Here is a 26,705-nt window from a genome sequence, read left to right as displayed (position 1 = left end):
CCCCTGAGCCTGCTTGGTCGGGTATTCTGTGTTGTTGTTGGCGGAGCTCTCTGCTATACGTCCACCCGATTCACCATCTTGTTTGTTCTCCCCCCAATTTTTTAAATCCTTTTTTCTGCTTGCTCTTCTATCTTAACAGTATTGACTGATTTGTCTTCCAGCTTACTAGCTCTGGCTTCCATCTCTTCAATTCTACTCCTTTGCCCTTTCAGTGTATTGTCTATTTCTGATATTTTATTATTAATCATTTTGGGCCTCTTTTTTCAGGTTTTGAATTGTTTCCAATGTTATTTATATCTTATTTTATGGTTCCTATGGCATGTTCCTGACTTCTTCCTTATTTTTTTCAACCTGTCTGTAGAACATTTGGATGCACCTAAATATCATTCTCCTGAATTCCTTCTCAGACAATTCCAAAGCCTGCCCTCTTTCTAATCGGAAGTCTAGGTCTACCTGCAGCTCATCTATTTCAGTTACTCTGTCTTTCTTCTGGACATGAGCTGAAATCTTCAACTGTCTTTTGGGCATTTTCAATAACTAGATTTTTTAAATAATTCAATGAATTTATGTTGATATATTACTAAGCTTTCTGATTGCCTCCAGGTAAACATAATCAGGACATGGGCTTCCTTTTTTGCTTTTCTTATTACTCAACTCAGAGTAACTGTAACAGGTGCTGGCTATCTATCTGATGTATAACAGCTGGTATTGGCTCTTGCCTGAATGGTGGGATTTTATGGGTGTTATTGTAGCTTGACTATATGATCACAATTGCTGTCCCTTCTTGGGTAGTGTAGGGAGATAAAGAGCCCTCTTCCCAAGTAACCAAAAATAAATAAAACCTCAACAGCAAAAACAAAATGAAAAATAGATTGGATACTATCGTCTATAATCGAAAAAAAAATGATAGCAAAATATGAGTATGACTTTAACATGATTTTAATGCCCTTTGCTCAGCTGGCTAGAGCTGTTCTGGGAGACCATTTCATTTTAACACTGTTGTCTCCTCCCCCTTTTGGATTCTACACGCTGTGGTCTTTGCTGAACAGATCTGTGCACATGTGTAGTAGAATCCTCCAGGAATTGGGGGTGGGGGTGGGTTGTCCACTCGCTCAGGCAGCCCCTCTAGTCATGAGAGTGGAGGTGTGCAGATAGTGAGAAACGAATGAACAGGAAATAAATGTTCACACCTTTATCTTTGACAATGGGTCAGACCTCTGTGGTGGGAGCACTCCTTTCATCCTGTTCCAGTTCCATCATGCCAAGGATGGCTACTCTGACACCTGCTGGCAGCCGCAGATCAGAAAATGCCACCTTTTTTGCTTCTCCTACAAATTCCATTAGCAGTAACCCTTCACTCCTTCTAAATACTCCTTTATACATAATTTAGAGTGCTGGGATTGTCCCCTGAACCTGCTTTGTCTGGTATTCTGTGTTATTACTGTTGAAGATCTGCACCATGCTTCTTCCTCATCCACCGCAATCCCTGCCCACCTCCATAGGGTTTTTTCTCTATGATCAATTTTGAGGTAATTTTTTTTATAGAGTATGATGTATAGAGGAACATTTATTAATTTGCACATGAAAGTCTAAACATTGTATCACCATTTGTAAAAAGACTGTCCTTTTACCACTGAATTGCCTAGGGTCCTTTGTCAAAAAAAATCAATTGACATATTTATGTGGGCCTGTTCCTAGATGCTGTATTCTGTTTCATTGTGTTTATCCTTTCACTAATAGTATACTGCCTTGACAACTATACCTTTAAAATCTGCCTTAAACATCATGTAATTTAACTGTTCAACTTTATCAAAATGGTTTCATCTATACTAGTTCTTTTTCCTCTCCACATAAGTTGTAGAATCAGTATATTTATATCTTCAAAGTATCCTGCTAATATTTTGATTGGGAATGCATCAAATCTATAAATCACTTGGAGATAAATGACATTTTAGCTACATTGAGTCTACTAATACATGAACACAGTTGTGTCTATCCATTTTTCATTAAAATTTTTTAAATCAGTATTTTGTAGCTTTCAGCATATAGATCTTAAACATATTTTATTAGCTGTATATTTACATATCTGAAAGATAAGCCTGGATTATTGTAGCCTTGCATCTTGATACCATGCTTAACTTGTATTTTGTAGCTTCTTTCAGAGTGTTTACATAGACAATCATTATGTGTATGATTTTCTTCCAAATGTCTTTTTCTACTTGCTTTATTTTACTAACAAATACGATTCTTTCACTCACTAATATGACTGAGTTCTTCCACACAGAAAAAAAGGTCTGAGCAGGGATTGAGTTTATTAAATGACATGTTCTATTGTCCCTTTGTCTCATATTAAGTAATCCCACAAATAGTCACCATATCTTGTATTTTATTCTATTTCTACATATTATTGTTGCTGCTGTTGACATGCACTGTCAACTCCATTTTGACTCATAAAGACCCTATGTGACAGAGTAGAATTGTCCTACAGGGTTTCCTAAAGTGTTATCTTTACAAAAGTAGATCACAAGGTCTTGTCTCCAGCAGAACAGCTGTTGGGTTCACACTGCTGACTTTCTGATTAGCATCCAAGTGCTTAACCATTGCACTAATAGAATAGAAATCCTTTATATATTACTAGTGGAAGAATATTGGAAGTACACTGTTGTTGTTAGGTGCCATTGAGTTGGTACTGACTCATAGTGACCCTATGTACAACAAAACGAAACACTGCCCAGTCCTGGGCCAACCTCACAATTGTTGCCTCGCTTGAGCCTATTTATTTTGCCACTTTGCCAATCCAGCTTTCTGGGGGTCTTCCTCTTTTTCTCTGGCCCTCCACCTTATCAAACATGATATCCTTCTCCAGTGACTGTTCCCTCCTGACAATATGTCCAAAGTATGAGAGACAGAGTTTGTCCATCCTGGTCTCCAAGTAGCACTTTGGCTGCACTTCTTCCAACACAGATCTGTTTGTTCTTTTGGCAGCCCATGGCACTTTCAATATTCTCCTCCAACACCATAACTCAGATGCATCAATTCTTCTATGAACTTCCTTATTCAGTACACTTATTCAGTACACTGAGCAGAGACATATTGGCAGTTAAGATTTTTGTCTTGAAGAATGTCAAAAATAAAAGCTGATTTTCATGCCTGACCTTTTTGGTCAACTCTAAGTCTAAGAAGAGAAGGTTTGGTACAGAATCAATTATAGGTGAATAACTTTATAAAGCATGCTTTTGTTGTTGTTGTTAAGTGTTGTTATCAATTCTGACTCAGCGGCCCTGTATAGGGTTTCTGAGGAAGAGCTAGTAGGTTTAAACCACTAATCTTGTGATTGGCAGTCCAGTGCTTATCCATACCAGGAAACCTGTATAGGATTTCCGAGGGGCAGCTGGTGAGCTTGAACTTCCAACTTTGTGATTCAAACCAACCTTGCAGTCCAGTGCCTTAACCTACAGCATCACACCAGGACATAGAGAACATTGTTTTTTTCCCATCCTCTGAGACATGGGGAAAGGAAGAGTTGATTGGTGAATATTCAGAGACATTTTGAATTAAGAGAAAAAGCAGCAGGGAATTCATTCATTGAAGCTAGTCATAAATTATATTACATACAAATAAACCCAAAACTATTTCCTAGTTGCCAACAATGTAAATACTACTATTTTCTGGAATTTCAACCTGTTCCACTTCACAACTTTAAGCACTATTCTCTTAAACCTTTTACACTAGTGAGGCACATAGATAAATAATGGCATGATAGAAATACCAAGTCATTCACGCACACACACACACACACACATAAACAATCTGTAACTTGTTTGCATATCATAATTCTACTAGTTTAATTTAATGCAGCATTAATATAATATATTCTTGAGGAGAAAAAGAACAATGGTTACTTATCAGATGTAAAATAGTAACAAAAGAAATAATGTTGTTGTTAAGAACCTTCGAGTACATTCCAACTCATAGCGACCCTGTACAGGATTTTTGAGGAGCAGCTAGTAGGTTTGAAACACCAACCTTGTGGGTTGCAGTCAGTCCACTGCTGATACACACCAGGAGTCATTGAGTAATGTTTTCACATGATCATAGATAGAGGATCAAAGTAATAAAATAAATGACAATTTTAATTTTTATGAATAATGAAAATAATGATATATTTTAAAATTAAACTATCTTAAAGCACAGAAATAACAGTAAATAATGCTACAGACAGATATGCATAAGATAAAACATATCTAAATGAGATGAAATGAGCATGTTTCATCCTAAGTAAATCCATCTGTAAAAACAATCACTGAATTCTTTTGGCTTTTTAAACAATCACTATAGGTCACATTATTTCTTAGTTAAACACGGGAGGAAGTTCACTTGACTGCAAGAATACTCATTTTACATTTTCATTCCAAGTCTGCTCTAAACTTTCTGTCACTAGCTGAGAGGTCTTTATCTTGAATGGCTAATCATTTCCTTGCTCTCCATTCTCACCATACTCCTGCTCCCCAAGGGTTCAGCACTGGCTGTAGGGTGAGGATCCAAAGGGAGAAGAGTTCATGGAAAGAATGGCATTAAGCACTCACAGGAAAATGTACAGAGTTACACAGATGTACATTGGCAGGAGTTTTAGTGTCATCAGCTCAGAATAATCAAATCTATCATAATGTCTTCTGTTTTAAAACATGCAAACCAAATGCAGGGCTTACCCATTCATAAGAAAGAATCCAGCAGCCACGTGCAATTCCCAGCAGCACATTAAGAGTTCGAAGAGGCTTCCCTGTGACCACATGAGTAGTTGTTTCACATACTTCCAATGAAAATGAAAAGCCTTTCAACTTATTCACAACCTGAGTGATGACATTTTGCATTCTGTCAAATAGGAAGAAAAAAAATTTTTTTAAATGAATGTTTCCTGCACATGAACACCAAGGGTATTACAATGAAAACATAAACAAAAACAAAAAACTGAAAATCTAATTTAAAAAAAAAATATTGATTTTCTATGGTGCTTATGTCTTAATTTCTTTACAATCAATCACAAAGAACTTAAGGTGGCTAGGAAGTTAAGCTCACAAATCCAACATCAATTTTAATGGATGAGAAAAAAAAACCCCAAAAATTAAAAAACGATGTCCACAGGCTTTAAATGATTTCCATGGTCACTGGGCTGGTTAGTAACTAACAGAGCCAGAGCTGGAAACTAAACCTCGACCCACCTGCTCAGTTCACTTTCCAATATACCAATTATTTTTACATTTCAGACCTATTTGAACTCACTTATACATGATCATGACCAAGCTACTCAATTAAACATTTTATTTGAAAATATAAGTAAAATTTATTGAGAGTCAATATAGTTGTTTTTTGTTTGTTTTGTTTTGTTTGCAAACAGAGAGGGAAAGCCCTTCGAAATTTATCACATGAACCCTAAGGGGAAATTTGAGAGAGGCTCCTTCTGTTCACAAAGCTCATTATTGTACATCTGGTTTCTTAATCCCTTCATACCTTAAACATTCTGCTTTTTAAAAACATTTTTTCACATCAAACATCCTCACCAAATAACTCATTTTTACCTCTTCCTTTTACAATCACCTTTCTAATGTGTTTAGTTGTTGACACATTGTTTCTCTCTCTCCCACCAAGTTTTGGAAATCCCCAATGAAATACAAAGGATATAGGAGGCTTTCTAAGAAACTTTATGACAGCACAATGAGTTAAGAAATAAAATTCTCTGCTCTCCAAATATTATATATTTTTTAAAATGCTGTTACTGACCAGGCCTATACAAACTAGCTGTAAAACTCCTCCTTCTGTACTGTGTAATTTCTTAATATTATATCCCATGATCTAAGTCAGGTATGTAAATCTTAAAACCTCAGTTTCTTGATTTGAAAACTGACAGAGTTGATCTGTATCACACCTGTAAATTCTTAGACTTCCCTATAATAGAAAGGATAAGCAGCCCAAAACCTGGGCCCCACCACTCCTTCAACCAGAAAATAGGTATTCATTGAAGTTGTGGGAAAGAATTAATTTGAAAAAACCAAAAACACAAAGAAGTGAAACCCTCTAAATCAGATTTCTCCACACCTCTGCATTTCAGAATATCTAAATTCTTTCCATTTCAAACCTAATAGTTGTCTTTTATTTGTTGGCTGTACTAATTAATATAAAGTGTCTTTACAAGACATGGCTGATCAATATGGCATCAGAAGTTTCAGGTCTTATTCTTGATTTTGACCATTATATATGGGGAAAATATTAGTAGGAGATTGTTCCTAAATAAAATGACTTATTTGTAAAACTCTGACTGAGAAAATAACTAGTTAGAAATATTTTTATTTAGGCAAAAGAGTAGACTCTTAACAATGTGATAAACATATTCAATGTTACTGAATTGTGTGTGAAGTACATTTCATAATATATTTATGAGCTCAAAATTTCATTATGCAATGCATAGAGATTAAATGATCACTCTCGTGCCATGGATAGGAAAAGGATCCTGCAATAAAAAGTGTTGTAAGCATGTACTTTTTCCAGTACATTTTTCACAGAAATATCCCAATGTTTTGATGAATGTCTTAAAACCTAAAACAATAATGATTGATATTAAAAAAAAAAACATGGTTTTCCCCTTTACACAGGAATTCAAAAATATGTTACAAAGAATATGGAACTGTTATTTTTGTTGGATGTTCATTATTGTGCTAAATGTTTAAGGAAGATGATAAGAGCATGCCAGCAAGCTATTAACCCTTCCACAAAATATGTATACAGCTGCTTTTATATCATAGTAGAAAGCTTTCTATCAAATTGTTTCTTTAAAAGCTTTACGAGAAATATTTCAGCCAGTGTTTTTCTACTTTACTGATCATTAATGGGGTGAGAAGGTGGACGTTGTGGGCAAACAAAGCCCTTAGTATAAAAATAAACAATGGCAAAAATACTATCAAAACTATTAATGCTTTTTAAACATTTCAAAAAGTTTTTGGTGTAAAATTGTTCATACTTAACCACCTTTTATTTTCAATGATCTTCTAACTTGGACATTAGTTATATAAAGTAATGAGAAACCATAAACTTATAAGTTTGATATAATCACAGTATTATAACATATGAAAAAAGGCTAAAATTTCATATTGAGTAGAGATTATCAAAACAATTATACTTACTCGGATGGCATGCTTGTCATGACTAATGTTCTGGTTGGCTAGAGTTTTCAAAAGAGAAGGAACAAAAAAACAGACAAAATATAAAAATATTTCTCCCATAGAAATACATTTTAATATATTTTTTGAAAAGTTACATCATTTAAAAATAAATATCCATGTGTGCATATATTTATATATACATATATAAATAAAAGCTTTACATTCCTGGAAAAAAATAGCCTAAGTTATAGAAGCTTAGATTCTATGCCAAATCTATTCCAAAATAACACAGGATATGAGATAGAAAAGCAAAATAAAAATCCCCTCCTGAAGTCTATTCTATGAGTGGGCTAGCTGACCTTCAAATGCCAACATTTTTATGGATATCAAAGGAAGGAGAAGAAAGGCATTTTTGCAGACTCAAGAACCCTTCTTCCTAAGATGGCCTATTATTGTTGTTAAGTGCCACTGAGTCAGTTCCAACTCATAGTGATCCTGTTTAAGATTTCCGAGGACCGACTGGTAAATTTGAACCGCTCACCTTGTGGTTCAAATTGACATTGTGGCCCAATGCATGATCCAGCAGCACCACAACAGGGCACCTCTAGGTAATCATATTCTCATTTCAAACATGTAGACACAATAATATGTGAGCATAGGCTGTATGGGTCAAGCAATTCCTTAACGATTAGCACACAGAAGTATAAATAATGGAATTTCTTATTTGTTGTATTGGCATATACTATTCATTGGAATTGTAAATCTTTTTAATACATGTTTTAAAATACTTTCCTTTCATAATAAATTCATGACTACAAAAAAATGTAAATGCTATAGAAATGTATAGTTAGAAATACAAATTCCTATGTAACTTCACCAACTGGAAAATATTACTATTGTTATGTGCCATCCAGTTGTTCTGAATCACTGTTACTGAAACACTGCTCAGTTCTGTGCCATTCTGAGAAATATTATGTTTGAGTCCATTGTTGGACTACTGTGTCAATCCAGGTCACTAAGGATCTTCCTCTTTTCACTGACCCTCTTCTTTACCAAGCATGATGTCATTATCAATGATCTGGTCCCTTCTGATAACATGCCCAATATCGTGAGATGAAGTTTCACCATTTAGACCTTTCACTTCTAAGAAGCATTCTGGTTGTACTTCCTCCAAGATTGATTTTTTTACTTTTCTGGCAGACATGGTATTATTAACATTTTTCATCAACACCGTAATTGAAATATATTCATTCTGATTTGGTTTTCCTTATTCATTGCTCAATTTTCTATTTGTTAACAATTTGGTACATATGTGTACTTTGTCAAATGTTCTTTATATGGGTATGTGGATCTAACACATTTTAAATAAACAAATTTATATTATTCATATAGTTTTTAGAGTTCTGTACCACTGTAGGATCAGCATTGGACTGCTAACCACACGACTTACGTAAAATACCACCATAAACTTTATCACACACTCCATCATGTCTTAAATGATCTCTGTTAAGTAAATAAGAATGGGAAACAAAGGAATCCCCCAAGGTGACTAAAAATGATTGAATTAAAAGACCATACTCCTTTCACATGCATATGAGGCTATATGCAGATCAGTTAATACCAGCATTCTTAAAATTTATGCAACAACAACTAAAGCCAGTGATAATGAAATTTGAGAACTCTACAAACTTCTTCAGTCTAAACTTGATCAAACATGTATGCAAGATGTATTGATAATTACTGGTGATGGGAATGCAAAAGTAGGAAAGAGGAAGGATTAGTAGCTGGAAAATATGGTCTTTATGATAGAAATGGTACTGGAAATGTCATGATAGAATTTTCCAAGACAAGGAATGTCATTGTTGATGTCAAATGGATCTCAGCTGAATGGATAACATTGCAAAGAATGGGTATTCCAGAACACTTACTTGTGCTCATAAGGAATATCTATACATAGACCAAGAGGCTTTCAATTGAACAGACCAAGGTGATAATGAGTGGTTTAAAATCAGGAAAGGTGTGTATTGGGGTTGTATTCTCTCACCATACTTATCAAATATGTATGCTGAACAAATACTCTGAGAACCTGAATTACACGAAGAAGAGTATGGTATCAGGACTGGAGGAAGACCCATTAACAACCTGCAACATGCAGAGATACAAATATGCTAGTTACGGTTGAAGATCAAAGATTATACCCTTCAGTATAGGTTGTACCTCCATGTAAAGAAAACAAAACTCCTCACAGCTGGACCAGTAAATAACATCAAGAGAAGTGGAGAAAAGATTGCACGTGTCAAATTCTGCTTGGATCAATCTTGTCAAATTCTGCTTAGATCAACACTATCAACACGCATAGAAGCAGCAGTCAAGAAATCAAATGACTCATTGCAGCAGGCAGATCTGTTGCACAAGACCTCTTTAAAGTATTCAAGAGCAAAGACGTCAGTGTGAGGATGTAGTCAGGTATTTTCAATAGCCTCATATGCATGTGAAAGTTAGACAATGAATAAGGAAGACTGTAGAAGAATTGATACATTTGATTTGGTGTTGGAGAAGAATACTGAAAGTATCATGGACTGTCAGAAGTATAAATAAATCTGTGTTGGAAGAAGTACAGCCAGAATGGTGTTAGACACCAAATTGGCAACACTTCATTCCTCATACTTTGAACATACTATCAGGAGGGACCAGTCCCTAGGAAAGAACAGGATGCATGGATCAGCATAAAAGAGGAAGATCTCCAACAAGATGGACTAACATGGCAGCAGCAATAGGCTCAAGTATAACAACCATTGCGTGGGTGGTGCAGGACCAGGAAGTGCTTCATTCTTTGGTGCATAGGATTGCTTCATTCACAACTGACTTGATGACACCTAACAACAACAACTACAATCTGTACTACAAAGTTATATTTGAGGAAGATGGAAAATGAAACTGAACAGATTATCTGAATAAAAAAGATATTCAAAGGAAAAACTGGGAGGAGTGATACAAAAGCTAAGTTAAGGAATAACTGCTACTCTGTCTTTTTAGTTATCCCTCTAAAATATTTAGCTTTTTCTATTTTTCATAACAAGTGAAACAACTACAGTGTAACTCTTTGGGTTAATTCTGGGACTATGCTATTATGTTTTTTATATGCCTCTATGTTGCCTTATATTTGGGTAAGATGTTGAAAGCTGTGCTACTGGTATTTCAAATACCAGCAGAGTCACCAGAGGTAGACAGATTTCAGTGGAGGATCCAGACTAAGTCTCAGAAAGGCCTGGTGCTCTACCTCTGAAAATTAAAGGTAAATGAGAACCTATGGATCCAACAGAATACTGTCTGGTACACTGTTGGAAAAATCAGGTTCCTAGGTTGGAAGGCACTACACAATAGCCACAACAATGGACTCAGACATTCCAGTGATCAAGAAGATGGTACCGGGCCAGGCAATGTTTCACTGTAGACATAACAGAACTGACTCAACTGCAACAAGCAACAAATGCCTTTATGTGACAGTCTTCTAATCATCAAAAACGATTCTAACTGAAGCCTAACCTTGCTATTTGTTATCACTCTTAAATGAAAATATGCAGGTGCAGTTATGCAACCAGATGCAACATAAATCCCAAAAGTGTCCATTCCATTGCATCTCCTACAATGAAGCCTGTGGGGTTCCATCTGCAGGAAGCACTCCACATCTAGGGCCAAGAGATGAAGGGGAAATGGGAAAAGAATTTATCTTGACTACTACAAGACTTCTACAATGCTAAGTTTCTGAAGGTTTGTTCTATAAACCTTCACTCAATTTATAATAAAAAGTTTTTAATAAAATACTAGTTTAAAACTGAATACTCAATTTCCAATTACTCCAGTCATTACATGACTTAGTCCTAGGGCTTTTTCTCTCCTTTACCTACAGTCATTCTCATGTACCCTGTGGATTTAAATATCATGTAACAACAACACTTCACCAAGGAAGACAATCAGGCAGCCAACAAACATATGAAGAAATGTTCATGATCATTACGCATTGGTGGTGATGATGGTGGTGGGCTGTGGTGTCGGTTCCAACTCATAGTGACCCTGTACAGGGTTTCTGAGGCTGTAAATCTTTACAGGAGCAGAATGCCTCATGTTTCTCCCATGGAACAGCTGGTAGTTTCGAACTGCTGACCTTGAAGTTAGCAGCCCAATTCGTAACCACTATGCTACACAGCTCCTTCCATTAGAGAGATGCAAATCAAAACAACAATGAGATATCATCTCACACCAGCAATAAAAGCAAAGCTCAAAAATGAATAGGACAATGAATGTTGGCGAGGATGTAGAGAGACTGGGACCCTCCTACATTGCTGGTGGGATGTCCAACCACTCTGGAAAAGAATATGGTACTTCCTCAGTAATTTGGAAATAAAAAAACTTTATGGTCCAGCAATTCCTGTACTTGGTATGCATCCACAAGAAATACGAGCCATAACACGAGTAAATATATGCACACCAACATTCAAAGCAGCACTATTCACAATAGCAAAAAGATGGAGACAGCCTAAGTGTCCATCAATTGAATGGCTAAACAAACTGTGGTACATATACACAATGGAATATTATGCTACCTTGAAGAACAAGGAAGCTGTAAGCTATCACATAATATGGATGAACCTTGAGAACATTATGTTGAGTTAAATTAGTCAGTCACTAAAGGAGAAATATTGCCATTCTTGTAAAAGCCTAAGAAAAAATACCCACACTCAAAGAAAGAAAAATGAAAAGAAGAAAAATTCTTTGTTGGTTACTGGTGGAGTAGAGGGTGCAGGGAAGGGAAGGGATGGTAGAGCACAGGGTAGGGGATAGACACAACATAGTTTGGGTGTTGGGGAGGGCAATACACAAGAAGTGGGGGAGGATAGAAGAACAAGGTAGATAAGAGAACACTTAGCCAGCTTGCATGGGCTAAATGGAATAGAGGTAAATAGTGATGTATGCTCAACCTTGGAACAAAAGAGCTCTGTAATACAGGGATTGAAGCATAGTCTGAATTGGTAAAAGAAGGGAAATAATGTTAAGATGCTTGACTGTCTTATGAATATTTGTTTCCCTTGCCTAAAAGTGTAAAATATATACTTGAGGGGGATAGAAGGAATATCCGGAGACATGATTATAGAAAGCTTACAAGCCTGCCTTCAGCTTATAACTGGAATACCTAAAAAGGGTGCTAGAACTTGCCCAGTGAAAGAGGCTTCTTGCAGAGACTTTGTAGGGTATAAGACCTTAGGTGAAATCCTGATCCCCATCCAGAACCTTCTGAGATGTGAGATTTCCACTCGAAAAGACAAGCAGACCAGCGTGGAACAGCTAGAGGACCGGAAGATACTCCTCGAAAGAAAGACCAGCAGAAAAACAAAAACAAACATGGCAGTTTGAATGGCTACTATAAAAACAAGTAAGTTGTTCAGTGGGGAGCTATCAAGGCAAGCAATCAAGTGCCTTCAGGACAAACCACTTCCCAAGACTGAAACTCAAAGGGAATACACAAGCAGGCATGTAAGCTTGCTGGTGACCATGTTGGTCTACTGGTGAAAGGAAGTGGGGGAAAAGCAGCAATGAAAAGGTGGGCTGAGTCAAACCAAGTTACATAGATCCCCATTGACCTCGAGTACGGTGAGAGCTGGTTGGCCCAAAGTACAGTGAGACCCGGGACTCCTGAGCCCATGGACAAGGACATGGCCATAGAGGGCTAGAACTGAGAGTGAAGTGTCCAATTGATATGAAGTGAGGGGATAAGCACAAGGGTGCCCAAACTTACAGATAGTTCCCATTTGACCTAGCATCAATGGCTGGATGTTCAGAACCCGACTAGAGGATAAAAAAGAGAGGGGGAAATTTTTTTTTTAAAGAAAACTACTGTAAATCACTACAGTCTGATGAACTTGACATATACTTAAGGAATTAGTAGCTTAAAACACCAACCAAGAGGCAAAGTATCTTTACAGCAAGGATCATTCCCATCCCTTCTGTACACAGGGTTGATAGGGATGGGCAACTTAGACATTGGCTACCTAAAATGGGCAAGCTGAAAAGGCAAGAAGTGACTGGCTTACAAGTTTTCAAGATGGAGTTTAGATTCAGAATGCACGAGGGAAGGTAGACTCCCCACTGAGTGGTTTTCATCCTGTCTTGACAGGTCTGGTGAAAGGAGTTGGGGACAAGACTCTCAGGATTCAACAATGTTATCATTAATAATTGTGATTGTCGCAACTGTAAAGGTAGAAGTTTTAAAGCAAAAAGGGGTTAACGGTTGATCTTACAGTCCCAGAGTGGAGGACCCTGGGACCATCAAGGGAGAAGAGTGGGAGTGGAGTGCGGGACCCTACCCATAGAAGCGGCAATGCCAGAGATGGAGGTAGAGATGATGACATGGAGAGATGGTGCAGCTGAGGACTATGGACTCATGAAGGGAGGGGGCTGTGTGCTGGCAGCAGGGGGTCAGGCTTGTAGAGCGTACCCTTTGGTTGTTTGAATGACTGTGTATTCCTGAGTGTTTTGGCGCACATCCAAAACAAACAAACAAACAAACAAAAAAAACCAGAGGAAATAGAAGCAAATACTAAATAGTGTTGAATGATGAAGCATGCAGGGAATTGTAATCATTGCAATGAAACGAATACGATAGGATGATTGTAAAACTGATGTTCCCAATGTAAACTATCACTCAATTCACAATAAAAATGTTATTGAAAAAACTAGTAGTGATGGTTCATTTTTTGTGGCAATTTGGTTGGGTAAATAGCTTGAAGTGGTTAGGTAGCTATGATGGAGTCATCCCAAATGATGAAATCTGCTATAAGCAGCCAAGCAAATGAAAGGGAAATTTCTCGGGTATGTGTCCTGTTTCAATACATGTGGATGCTCTTGCAAAACTCACATTTGAGTCGTCATGTGACCTCTGATTCTTTGAACTTGAGCCAGTGGCATATCACATTCCCTGCCAATCCTAGGATTCGTTAGCCTTTGCAGTGTATGTGTTAGCATCCTGCCATAGTCAACCTGTATGAGGAGCAAATAATCCGAGAAGCTGGATTATATGAAGAAAAATGTGGCATTAGGTTTGAAGGAAGACCTGTGAAATGCAGATGATACAACCTTGCTTGCTGAAAGTGAAGAGGACTTAAAATATTTACTGATGAAGATCAAAGAGCACAGCCTTTGGTATGGATTACATCTCAATGTAAAGAAAAAAAAAAATCCTCTCCACTGGACCAATAAACAACATTCTTATCAATGGAGAAAAGATTGAAGTTGTCAAGGACTTCATTCTTCTTGGATCAACTATCAACACTCACGTAAGCAGTAGTCAAGAAATCAAATGACATATTGCATTAGGCAAATCTGCTGCACAAGACCTTTTTAAAGTGTTGAAGAGCAAAGATGTCAGCTTGAGGACTAAGGTGCGCCTGACCCAAGCCATGGTATTTTCAATAACCTCATATTCATGCGAAAGCTGGACAGTGAATAAGGAAGACAGGAGAATTGATGCTTTTGCATTATGGTGTTGGGAGGAGAATATTGTAAGTGCTATGGCCTGCCAAAGGAACCAATAGATCCATTTTGGAAGAAGTACAGCCAGAGTGCTCCTTGGAGGCCAAGATGGCCAAACTTCGTCTCTCATACTTCAGACATATTATCAGGAGAGACCAGTCGCTGGAGAAGGATATCATGTTTGGTAAGGTGGAGGGTCAGAGGAAAGAGGAAGACCCCCAATGAGATGGATTGATCAAATGGCAGCATCAATGGACTCAAGCGTGGCAACAGTAGTGAGGTTGGCCCAGGATTGGGCAGTGTTTTGTTCTGCTGTGCATAAGGTCGCTATGGGTTGGTACCAACTCGATGACACCTAACAACAACAAATCGTACTAGCTGACCATGGAGTCTTCTGTCTCTGCAGCCAGTAACTTGCTATCTGACCTTCCAATATTGGGTTCATTATCCTCTCCAGCTATGCGAATTAGTTGTAGCCTCCAGCCTGATATTTGACCCACGGGCTTGGGATTTGCCGTACTTGCCAGACTCCTCAACCTCATGAGCCATTTCCATGAGTTAAATCTCCCTACCTATATGGGTGCACTTTGGAATGAAGCAGTGGACTGCAAGGTTAGTTTAAACCACAAGGTTGGCTGTTCAAATTCACCAGCCACTCCTTGGAAACCCTACGCAGGGTTGTTTCAGCTCACTGGCATTTAGCAACAACTACAACTCTGGTAGCGTAGTGGTTATGAATAGGGCTGCTATTCTCAAGGTCAGCAGTTCGAAACTACCAGCAGTTCCATGGAAGAAAGATGAGGCTTTCTGCTCCTGTAAAGATTTACAGCCTCGGAAATCCTGTGCAGGGTCGCTATGGGTTGGAACTGACTTGATGGCACTGAACAATAACAACAACATATATAAATATAAGCTACTGGTCTTTCCCTGTATGAAAGAAAGTCAAGTGATAGAAATTTAAGATACATAGAAAAAATTAATTCAGTGGACAAACGGACCATGCAAACATCAGCCTACACCACCCTGGCTCTGGATAAACGTCTTTGTTTCCTTTCAGTATCTGTAGTTCCAGCATTCCTTGGGTATTGCCATGTGTCTTGGCAATAATCTTTCCCTGGATGTAGGCGTTTCACGCCTGTAGTACAGGGACTCCAAGTTCAAAAGATGCACTCCATTCTCAGATCTTCTTTCTTGGTAGTAGTCAGTCCTCATCTTCTCTGCTTACATCTCTCTCCTCTTATTTCTTGTAAGATAAAAGGTTTTGCAGCCCATACAGCTGAGGAAATTGCCTTCTAAATGATTTGTTGCTCATACCAGATCTCATTATTGAAGTGATTACATGACATTAGATCTCACCATGGTGGGTTATTACATCTTAACTGTTAAACCACTGAGAAACCTTAACTATCACAACCCCATAGGGTTTACAATGTCATAAAATTGTAAATCTTTATGGTAGCAGAGTGTCTTATCAATCTCCCAGAGTAGCTGGTGGGTTCAAACCACTAACCTCTCATTTAGTTGCCAAATACTTATCTGTTGCATCACCAGGGCTTTGAGCAAAATTGATAGTAATGCAAATTAATTTTTGCTCATAGAAATACAAAATCTTCCCAGTGATGTTCATTTGATTTCCTATTCCCATGGTGGATGAAGAGTTTTATATCTACTACATAAAGTCATTTCAGCATTTCAAATGATCTATCAATGCTTGCTGGAAGGAAGAGGGCTTAAAATACTTAACTGATGAAGATCAAAGTCTTCAGTATGCATTGCACCTCAATGTAAAGAAAAGGAAAATCCTTATAGCTGGACCAATAAATAACATCATGATAAATGGAGAAAACATTGTAGTTGTCCAAGACTTCATTTTGCTTGGATCCTCAATTAACAATCATGAAATTAGCAGTCAAGAGAGCAAACATTATATTTCATTATGCAAATATGTTTCAAAGGACCCCTTTAAAGTGTTAAAGACCAAATATGTCACTCAAAGGATTAAGGTTCGCTTGACCCAAGCCATGGTATTTTCAATTGTCTCATATGCATGTAAAAATTGGACAATGAATAATGAAGACAGGAGAAGAATACATTTGAATTATGGTGTTGGCAAGATTTTTTCAAGTACCATGGATTGCCAGAAGAACAAACAAATGCGTCATGGATGAAGTACAGTTAGAGCATTCCATAGAAGCCAGAGTGGCCAGACTTCATTTACTGTAATTTGGACATGTTGTCAGAAGACTTTGGACATGTCCCTGGAGAAGGACATCTTGCTTGGCAAAGTGGAGTGTCAAGGAACAAGAGGAAGACCCACCAGTATATGGAGACACACAGTGCCAACAACAATGAGCTCAAACATAACAACTACTGTGAGATGGAGCAGGACAGGGCAGCATCTTGTTCTGTTGTGCACAGGATCTCTATGTGTCTTCACTGACTCAACAGCACCTAATAACTAGATTATTAACGTCTCTGTACAGTCTCCTCGGAACAGGACATAATACCTTTCTGATTCTCTAATTAATTAAAATGCTAAATGAAATCTTTGACACTAACTTTTTATTAGTAAAAGTCATGATTGCAACTTTATTACATTTATCCATTATAGCATGTTAAGCATACTAGGCATCAGTTAGGAAATTCTGCTGAGGTGAACAAAATCAACTCACCTGAAAATCAATGCAGTTTTTACCCTTTTAGAATATTACAACAGTTGGAAAATTCCCAAAATATACTAATCAATTACCCAAAAAGAATATACCAACTAAAAGAAATACAACCAGCTGTTAGTAGACCTACAAGAAGATTCTAATTCAGAAAATATTTTTGTAGCTCACTTGCTACTATTTTTATATTTCAAAGAAAACTTGCCTTTTCTTTTCTTATCTATGCCTAATCTAAGAAATGCGATACTGAATAACTTCTAGAGAGCTACACTATTAATAATTCTGTTGAAAGCAAATACTGATATTGTTCTGTAAATTGTAACTTTCAAAGAAGGTAATTACGTGAAAACATGAGCAATTTCTTAACGTATGTGCCACAGTCCACTAATGGCTAATAAAATGAGTGTGGCCATTTTATTCTCTTTATATAAATCCAATAAATCAATATCCAAAGAGTACAAATCTAATTAGAATAGTAATCCCCTTTCAACATTATTTAATTAGAAGAGTTTTTCAATGATAGTGCTTCACTCAATCTCTGTATTTCCAGAAAATAGATCACTGGGTAAGGAATCTCTACATCCTTTTATGTTCTTAACAAAGGCTAACCCACAAGAAGCATCCTGCTTTCACATATTCCAATATAAAGTGACCAACATCCTTCCTCAGTGACTTGAATAAGAACATCCTTTCTCATAATTCCCATAAGACTGGTTAGTGAATTCTTTGTTTACCTGAATCTATAAAGCTCAAGGCCCCTTATTTTTCTTCAAGGCATTCCTCATTAATGAGTGTTCTCCCTATTACATGAGTCTGAATGAAATCATCTCCCGTATTTGTCCCATGCAGTTGCCATTCCTAGTTTGGGTGTCTTACCTTCAGATCCCTACTTCCTCTCAGGTAATGAGGGTTCGCAGATTATTTTGGTTCTGCTTTTGACTAGTGAATCCATATTTGTGTTCCAGATTCTTGTCCATTAGTAGCATGGAAAAAATTTGAATTTCATTTAAGTATTCTTTCCCTGATTCCTAGCATCACGTACTTTGGGATTCATGGCCTAACATTTGGTGACCTTTGTAAATAGATTGATGGTTTATCTAAATCATATCCTATGAGGTGAAAGATGACACGAAATCTGGTTTGTTGGTTTTTCCTTTTGGTCCATTGTTCTATTTTGAGTTCAGATCAATTAAGAATTTCAGATAGCAGGAAGTACATATTCATATATTGGTGAATTTTCTGATTCTACCTGGCCCACGGCAGAAATTTTAGGAATAGAAGCATTAACTTATCTGTGTCTGTGTATATATTTATATACCTGTAATTCAGAAAGGCAGAAAGCATGTAATACTGCTGTCTTAAAGGAGCTCTCTGGTAACGTAGTGGTTATGAATCGGGCTGTTAACCTCAAGGCCAGCAGTTTGAAACTACAAGATGTTACTCGGGAGAAAGATGAGGCTTTCTGCTCCCATAAAGATTTATAACCTCGGAAACCCTGCACAGGGTCCCTATGAGTCAGAATCGACTCCACGGTACTTAACAACAAACACAACATTCTGATTGGTATCGAAATAAAAAGCATCACTTGCAAATGGAATATTTCTAAAAGGTCTCAAAATTAAGGAGTTTGACTCCGAATAATACTTTCAAATGTGGTTTAAAAGAAAAAAAAAATTCTTATGACTCAAATTTTTAAAGAATTCATGTTGCCCTAATTTATGCAAATTTTGGAAAATCAGGCTAGTTGACTATTTCTGGTTTAGTAAAAACAGTTATGCCTTCTCTAAGTTAGTAGCATTAAGAGTGTACATTTTTATTTTACTTAGGTATCTTCTTCAGTAGTGTAGTGGGTCATGTGTTGGACTACTAACTTTAAGGTCAGGAGTATGAAAATACAAGCCACTCCACAGCAGAAGATGAGGCTTTCTGCTCCCATAAATATGTACAGGTTCTAAAACCTATCCAGGGTCGCTATGAGCCAAAACTGAGTCGATGGTATACAACAGCTGCAGCAGTAGGTATGTTCTTTCAGATTTATTCATTACATAAGCTATAATTACTTTTATGATCATGAAATATTATATATACTTAACCAAATTGAATCATTATTCTGATAAACTATGTTTCAACAATAATTTTATTTTATGGTATGAAAGCTTAAAGATAATTTCATAGATCTGTTAGCAATTTAAAACTCAATTGCTCCTCACTGAATTAATTAATGGGTATTCACTAGGTACCCAGATCACTTCAAAATAAGACAGAATACCATACTGCTGATTACTAAGCATAAGTTTATGCTTTTGTTTCTTATATGGTTTTGTTTAATCATGATTTATATGGTTCTGTAATGAAATGTTTATTTCTGCCACTTTGAGAAGCACTTACATGCTGATGTTTGATATTTTGTGCACAATTATCCATTCCTAGTTTTGTCTGAAATATAAATTATTTTGGGTAAGCAAATATAGTTACAAAAAAGCATTGGTCTATAGTTAAGAGCAGCCATTTCAGAGCAACACAACTATGTATGTACTTTCATTATTCAAGGACAAGAGTTGTTCTGCCCTAAAGGAGTTTTCAGATTTCTAAATCCCTGTGTGCTCAAGCTTTTTGAGTACACAAAGAACATTTTTTGTGGGTTATATCTATTGATCTTTGTAGAACTGGAAATAGAATCTGATAAATTATTAAAAGCTTAGTTACTGATTCATTCCAAGATAACATGATTAATGTATTTGTATGTTAATATCTTAGCAATATTATCTAATTAATTCTGACTTGAGGACTCTTGAGATTAGTTCTGGACAAAAGTATAACTTTGTTATAGAACATGAAGTAGCATAATAATACATGACAAGATTTTAGAATACATTTTATTGGTAATAGTTTGAAATAACATGAAATATTAAAATATAGTTTTGCTCAATAGTGATGGATTTGTTTCTTTAGTTTACTATTTATTGCCTTTACCCAAAATATAAAAATGTTACTCCTTTTTTTTGTGCTTTTGTGTAATCAATCCACTTAGATAACAAAGATTCTGTGTTTTATCAGAATAGAGTTCTCTGCTTTATGTTGACTGCTAGGATGTTCTTTAAGAAAACAGTGATTTCTTTCTTAGGAAAGAACTAAGGTTCTTCTTTTGCAATCATGTTCCCTCTATGTTTACTTTTTAAATCTTTTATTACCATTTTTGTTTCTAAAGTAACCTATTTTAGGACAATGTTCAAATTCTCCTAAAAACCTCTGAGTGGGAATGGCTGTCAAATCAGAAAATGTTTATTCTTCTATGATGTTGTTGTTAGCTGCACTACTAAATAGTCAAGAGGACAAAGTCCACCTTTATCACTAATGGCGTGACAAGGATTAAGAAGAATCCAATTCGATCCTGGAAGTAGACTTAGATTTCATCTTCTCACATCTCCATTTCACATCAACAGTCACTTCCTCTGTGGCCTTTCCTCCTTCTTCATAATCACCCACAGTAAGGTCACACTTCATCCTTGGCCACCATTGTTATTGCTGTTGTTAGGTTCCAGAGTCAGCACCAACTCACAGCCACCCTATGCACAACAGAATGAAACACTGCCTGGTCCCGTGTCAACCTCACAATCATTGCTAAGCCTGAGCCCATCACTGTCACCACTGTGCCAATCCACCTCACTGGAGGTCTTCCCTTTTTCTCTGACAATCCACTTTACCATACATGATATTTTTATCCAGGGACTGGTCCCTCCCAATAATATATCTGAATTATAAGAGATGAAGTCTGGCCATCCTGGCTTCCAAGGGGCATTCTGGCTGTACTTCTTGCAACAGAGATTTGTTTGTTCTTTTGGCAGTCCATGGTACTTTTAGAATTCTCCTCCAACTCAAATGCATCAACTCTTCCACAGTCTTCTTTACTCACTGTCCAACTTTCGCATGCATATCAGGTTATGGAAAATATCATGGCTTGGATCAAACTGGTATCTTTGCTCTTGAACACTTTAAAGAAGTCTCGTGCAGCAGATTTGTCAAATGAAATACATCGTTTGACTTCTTGACTGCTGCTTCCTTAAGTGTTGATGGTTGATCCAAACAAAATAATCCTTGGCATCAATCTTTTCTCCTTTTATATAGATGTTGCTTATTGGTCCAGTGGTGAGGAATTTTGTTTTCTTTACATTTAGATGCAACCTGTACCAAAGGTTGTGGTCTTTGATCTTCATCAATAAGTATTTTAAGTCTTCTTCATGTTCAGCAAGCAAGCTTGTATCATCTGCATATCACACAGGTTAATAAGTCTTCCACCAATCCTGATGTCATGATTTTCTTCATATAATCCAATTTCTCAGATTATTAGCTTAGCATACAAATTGAACAATTATGGTGAAAGAATACAAGCCCGGCACACACCTTTCCTAATTTTAAACCATTTGGTGTACACTTGACAGGTTCCTCATGAGTACAATTAAGTGTTCCAGAATACTCATTCTCCTCAATGTTGTCCACAGCTTGTCACGATCCACACAATTGAAAGCCTTTGTATAGTTAATAAAGCACAGGTAAACATCTTTCTGGTATTCTCTGCTTTCAGCCAAAATCCATCTAATGTCAGCAATGATATCCTTCATTCCACGAGCTCTTCTTAATCCAGCTTGATCCTCTGGAAGTTGTCAATGTAGGTTTGCAGTTGTTTGTATTATCTTTAGCAAGATTTTAATTTACATGTGATATTAAGGATATTTTTCAATGATTTCTGCGTTTTGCTGGGTTGTCTCTATATAATATGGGCATAAATATGGGTCTCTTACAGTCAGTTCGACAGGTAGTTGCCTTCCAAATTTCTTTGCGTAGATGAGTGAGTGCCTCCAGTGCCGTATCACTTTGTTGAGAGATTTCAATTTGTATTCCATCAATTTCCTGCCTTGTTCTTTGCCAATGCCTTCAATTCACCTTGGACTTCTTCCTTCAGTATCATTGGCTCTTGATCATATACTACGTCTTGAGATGGTTGAACATCGATCCTTTCTTTTTGGTCCCGTGATTCTGTATATTCCCTCCATCTTCTCTGATGCTTTCTACATCCTTCAATGTTGCAAGTTAAGGCTTAAATTTTTTCTTCAGTTCCCTCAGTTTGAGAAATGCTGATAGTGCTATGATGTCCGTCTGTCCCCAAATCCAGGTCATTACACATTTCGTTATAATATTTGACTTTGTCCTCTTGAGCTGACTTTCGAAAAATTTTATCTAGCTCTTTTTCCTCTCATTTCTTCCACTTTTTTTTTTAGCATATCTACGCTGGAGAGCAAGTGTCAGAGACTCTTCTGACATCCATTTTGGTCTTTTCCTTCTTATTTGTCTTCTTAATGACCTTTTGCTTTCTTTCTGTCTGATGTTCTTGATGTCAACCCACAACTCTTCTGGTCTTCAATCTTTGCTGTCTAATGCATCAAATCTATTTTTCAGATGATCTCTAAATTCAGGTGTGATATGTTCAAGGTCATATTTTGGCTCTCATAGACTTGGTATAATTTTCTTCATCTCCATCCTTAACTTGCATACAAATGATGGAAGATCTGTTGTATAGTCTGCCCCTGGCATTGTTTTGGCTGATTATATGGAGCTTTTCCACTGTCTCCAAAGATGCAGACAATTTGATTTCTGTGTATTCTGTCTGGTGAGTTCCATGTGCATAATCACCTTTTATGTTGTTTAAAATGGCATTTGCATTGAAGAAGTCACTGGTCTTGCAAAACTCTATTGTGTGATCTCAAGCATCATTTCTACCACCAAGGCCATGTTTTCTGACTACTGATCCTTCCTCTTTGTTTCTAACCTTTGCATTGCAATTGCCAGTAATTATGAATCCATCTTGATTGCATGTTTGATAAATTTCAGACTGCAGAAGTTGGTAGAATTCTTCAATTTCATCAGCATTGGCTTTAGTGGATGGTGTGTAAATTTGTATAATAATGGTATTAAGTGGTTTTCCTTGTAGGCATATAGATATCATCCTATCACAGATAGCCTATCACAGATCCTGATATGCTCTTTTTGATAATGAACGTGATGCCATTCTTCTTCAATTTGTCATTTCCGGCATAGTAAACCCTGGATTATCAGAATAAAAACGGCCAATACTAGTCCATTTCAGCTCACTAACACCTAGGATAAGGATGTTTATGTGCTCCATTTCATTTTTTACAACTTCCAATTTTCCTAGATTCATACTTCATACATTCTATGTTACAATTATTGATGGATGTCTACAGCTGCTTCTCTTAGTTTTGAGTTGTGTCCCATCAGCAAATTTAGGTTCTGAAGGCTTACTCCATTCACTACATCATGGTTAACTCTACTTTGAGAAGGCAGCTCTTCCCCAGTCATATTTTGAGTGCCTTTCAACCCAAGGGGCTCATCTGCTAGCACTATATCTGACAATACTCTTATCATTATATTACAATATTCAATATTATGGTGCTGATAGTGTTCCACTGCTATTCATAAGGTTTTCAGAGACTAAATATTCAGAAGTAGTCAGCCTCTCCTCCTTCCTAGTGTATCTTCTTCTGGAAGCTCAGCTGAAACCTCTCCAACATGGGTGACCCTGCTGGTATTTCAAATACCATAGCATAGCATAGCTTCTAGAATCACAGCAACACACAAGCCACCACAGTATAATAAACTGACAGAAGAGTAGTGGTTGGCCACCATAAGCCAAGTCAAAACATCCTTTGTCACCTGGGATCAGGTCATCAGGTACTAGCATTTCAAGAATCTGCATAACTACCTGACTTCAGACCAACTTCCATGTGCCCCTCACTCAACTAGTCCTGTGGAACTAGGCCACATGCTAACAGAACTCTATCCTTCTTCATCAACTACCTATGAAAATGTTCTCTGTCATCAAGCTACCCAAAGATTGTTCCTCACGAGTGAGAACTCTGCCATTATGACTGCCTGCCCAGACATCCTCGGAATTAGCCACTCCAAGCAAAGTCAGAGTGTCATTGTCCTTGTGGATTCATTCATTCTCTATAATGGCTAACAAAATTCAAATGAGCTATTACCTATATTCAAAGGTACCCATGTATTATAACCAGAAAGAATAAGGTCTGGGAGAATTATGGTACATGGTTTTCACTGTTATGTCACCCTCTCTCAGTCACTGTGTTCTAAATTATAAATGCTTGAAGACAGTTTTCAAAGATGCTCTCACCAAACCTAGGACGTTCCAAAGGTCCAGGGTCATCAGAGCCTAGTAAATGGGGCCTCATAAATATTCATGACATAGGGTTGAATAGTTATGATTGATCCAATCAGTGAATGTATGTTACTGCATCATATGCCCATCCTTCTTGAGATCTGTTGGCAGGGTAGGGCCTGTGTAGGCACCACTCAAGTTGGAGTGTTGCCTGGCTATTTTATAAAATAAAAGTTCTTTAACTGTTGGCAAATTCAAGGAGCTATTTTCAGAAATAGGTTAATTTTGTAGGATAAGATATTGATATATACATGTTCTGGAACTACTCCAAACAATCACTCCACTTGATACTTTTTATATCTCCATATATTCTATAGTCTTGGCATACTTAGGGTATGTCTTAGGACTATTTAATTTTTATAAATTAGGTGAAATGCCCACTCTTTTTTTGAAATAGGGTTAATCACCATTTACTGACATTTTGTGGGAAAATATTTTTTCATTGGCTTTGTTTTGCATGCCAAATCCAACTTTCCTTATCAGTTGAATTACTTTTGTAATGAACTCTCATCAGCTCTTTTACTTTTGAAAATAATGAGTAATAAGCTAACAACAGCTATTTAAAAACTATTATTATCTACAGTTTTTGTTTTACTCAGATGCTACCTTGAAAAGATTTGAAGTCAAATATAGGCCAGTGTGATTTCTCTTCAACAAAACAGGACCATCATATAGTCTCATGGAAAAAAACAAAAACAAAAAAACTATGCCATTTACATTGGGGTACTGACTTTTGATCCCATTATTTAAATACCTTGAAGGCCATACCAGTGGGTTGAGTTAGGATTTCCAGAACTCTACCTGAAGTAGATGCATTCATCAGCCTGCTAACATAAAGTCAAGCTGAACAAGAATTAATTACATAGGACTAAATGAACTACTGAGGGATGATTGGTCTTGTTTGAAATAGCTGATTTTCTATATTCTGGATATATAAGAAAGTCCTTTCTTTCCTATACTAGCTATACTGTTGTTAAGTGCCACTGAGTTATTTTGACTCAAAGCAACCACATGTGACCAAGTAGAACTATCCCATAGGGTTGCTGTTGTTAAGTATCACGGCATTAGTTCTGACTCATGGGGACCATGTATAGGGTTTGTGAGCAGCAGCTGGTGGGCTTGAACTGCTGAACTTGTGGTTAGCAATCCAGCGCTTATCCTACAGTGTCACACCAGGTTATCTAGGCTTTAATCTTTACGAGAAGAGATCACCAAGTTATTCTTCCAAAAAGCCTCTGGATGGGTTCAAACCTCCAACCTTTCGTTTAATAGTTAAGCATTTAACCATTGTGCCAAAAGAGTTCATATGCTACCTATATAATGTCATTGTAGTTAGGTGGTGCTGAGTCAGATCAAACTTACTGTGACCCTAGGCACAACTGAACAAAACATGGTCGGGTTCCAAGCATCCTTACAATTGTGTACACGAGCCCATTGCTGCTGCCAATATGAAAATCTATCTCATTTGGAGTCTTCCTCTTTTTCACTGACCCTCCACTTTTCCAAGCATAATGTCCTTCTCCAGGGACTGATCCCACCTGAAAATATATCCAAAGAAGTAGACACGAAGTCTTATAATCCTTATCTCTAAAGAGTATTCTGGCTGTAGTTTTTCCAAGACAGATTTGTTCATTCTCTTGAAGTCCATGGTACTTTAAATATTCTTTGCCGACACTATAATTCAAATGCATCAATTCTTCTATCTCTTACCTATTCATTGTCTAACTTTCACATGCATATAAGGTGATTCAAAATACCATAGCTTGGGACAGGGGCATCTTAGTCCTCAAATTGACATCTTTACTCTTGAACACTTTAAAGAGTTCATTTGCTGCAGTTCTGTCTGATGCAATATGTCATTTGATTTCTTGACTGTTGCTTACCTGAGCACTGATGGTGGTGCCAAGCAAAATGATGTTTGTGACAACGGTAGGCTTTTCTCCATTTATCATGATGTTATTTGTTAGTCCCGCTGTGATGATTTTTATTTTCTTTACAATGAGATGCAATCCATACTTATATATTCTTTGATCTTCATTAGCAAATATTTTTAAGTCTCAGACTATGGCCCTCAACTACCCTTCAAGTCTAGAAAGAAACTCA

General features: G+C 37.0%; 1 protein-coding gene across 1 annotated transcript in view; it reads right to left on the bottom strand.

Moving 5' to 3' along the window:
- LOC102829467 (microcephalin-like) overlaps positions 1-26,705 on the bottom strand; it is a gene marked incomplete at its 3' end in the record, with an annotated part of 359,617 nt that overhangs the window by 212,222 nt on the left and 120,690 nt on the right. The window contains exons 9-10 of the mRNA XM_006866726.1: positions 7,176-7,213; positions 4,710-4,872 (exon numbers count right to left, since the gene is read on the bottom strand). Of these exons, the coding sequence (XP_006866788.1) occupies positions 4,710-4,872; positions 7,176-7,213 (201 nt within the window). The remainder of the gene's footprint in view (positions 1-4,709; positions 4,873-7,175; positions 7,214-26,705) is intronic.

The sequence above is a fragment of the Chrysochloris asiatica genome, unplaced genomic scaffold (assembly GCF_000296735.1).
Source record: "Chrysochloris asiatica unplaced genomic scaffold, ChrAsi1.0 scaffold00095, whole genome shotgun sequence".
NCBI lineage: Eukaryota > Metazoa > Chordata > Mammalia > Afrosoricida > Chrysochloridae > Chrysochloris > Chrysochloris asiatica.
The sequence above is the reverse complement of the archived record's forward strand: the minus strand, read 5'-3'. Positions and strand labels throughout refer to the sequence as shown.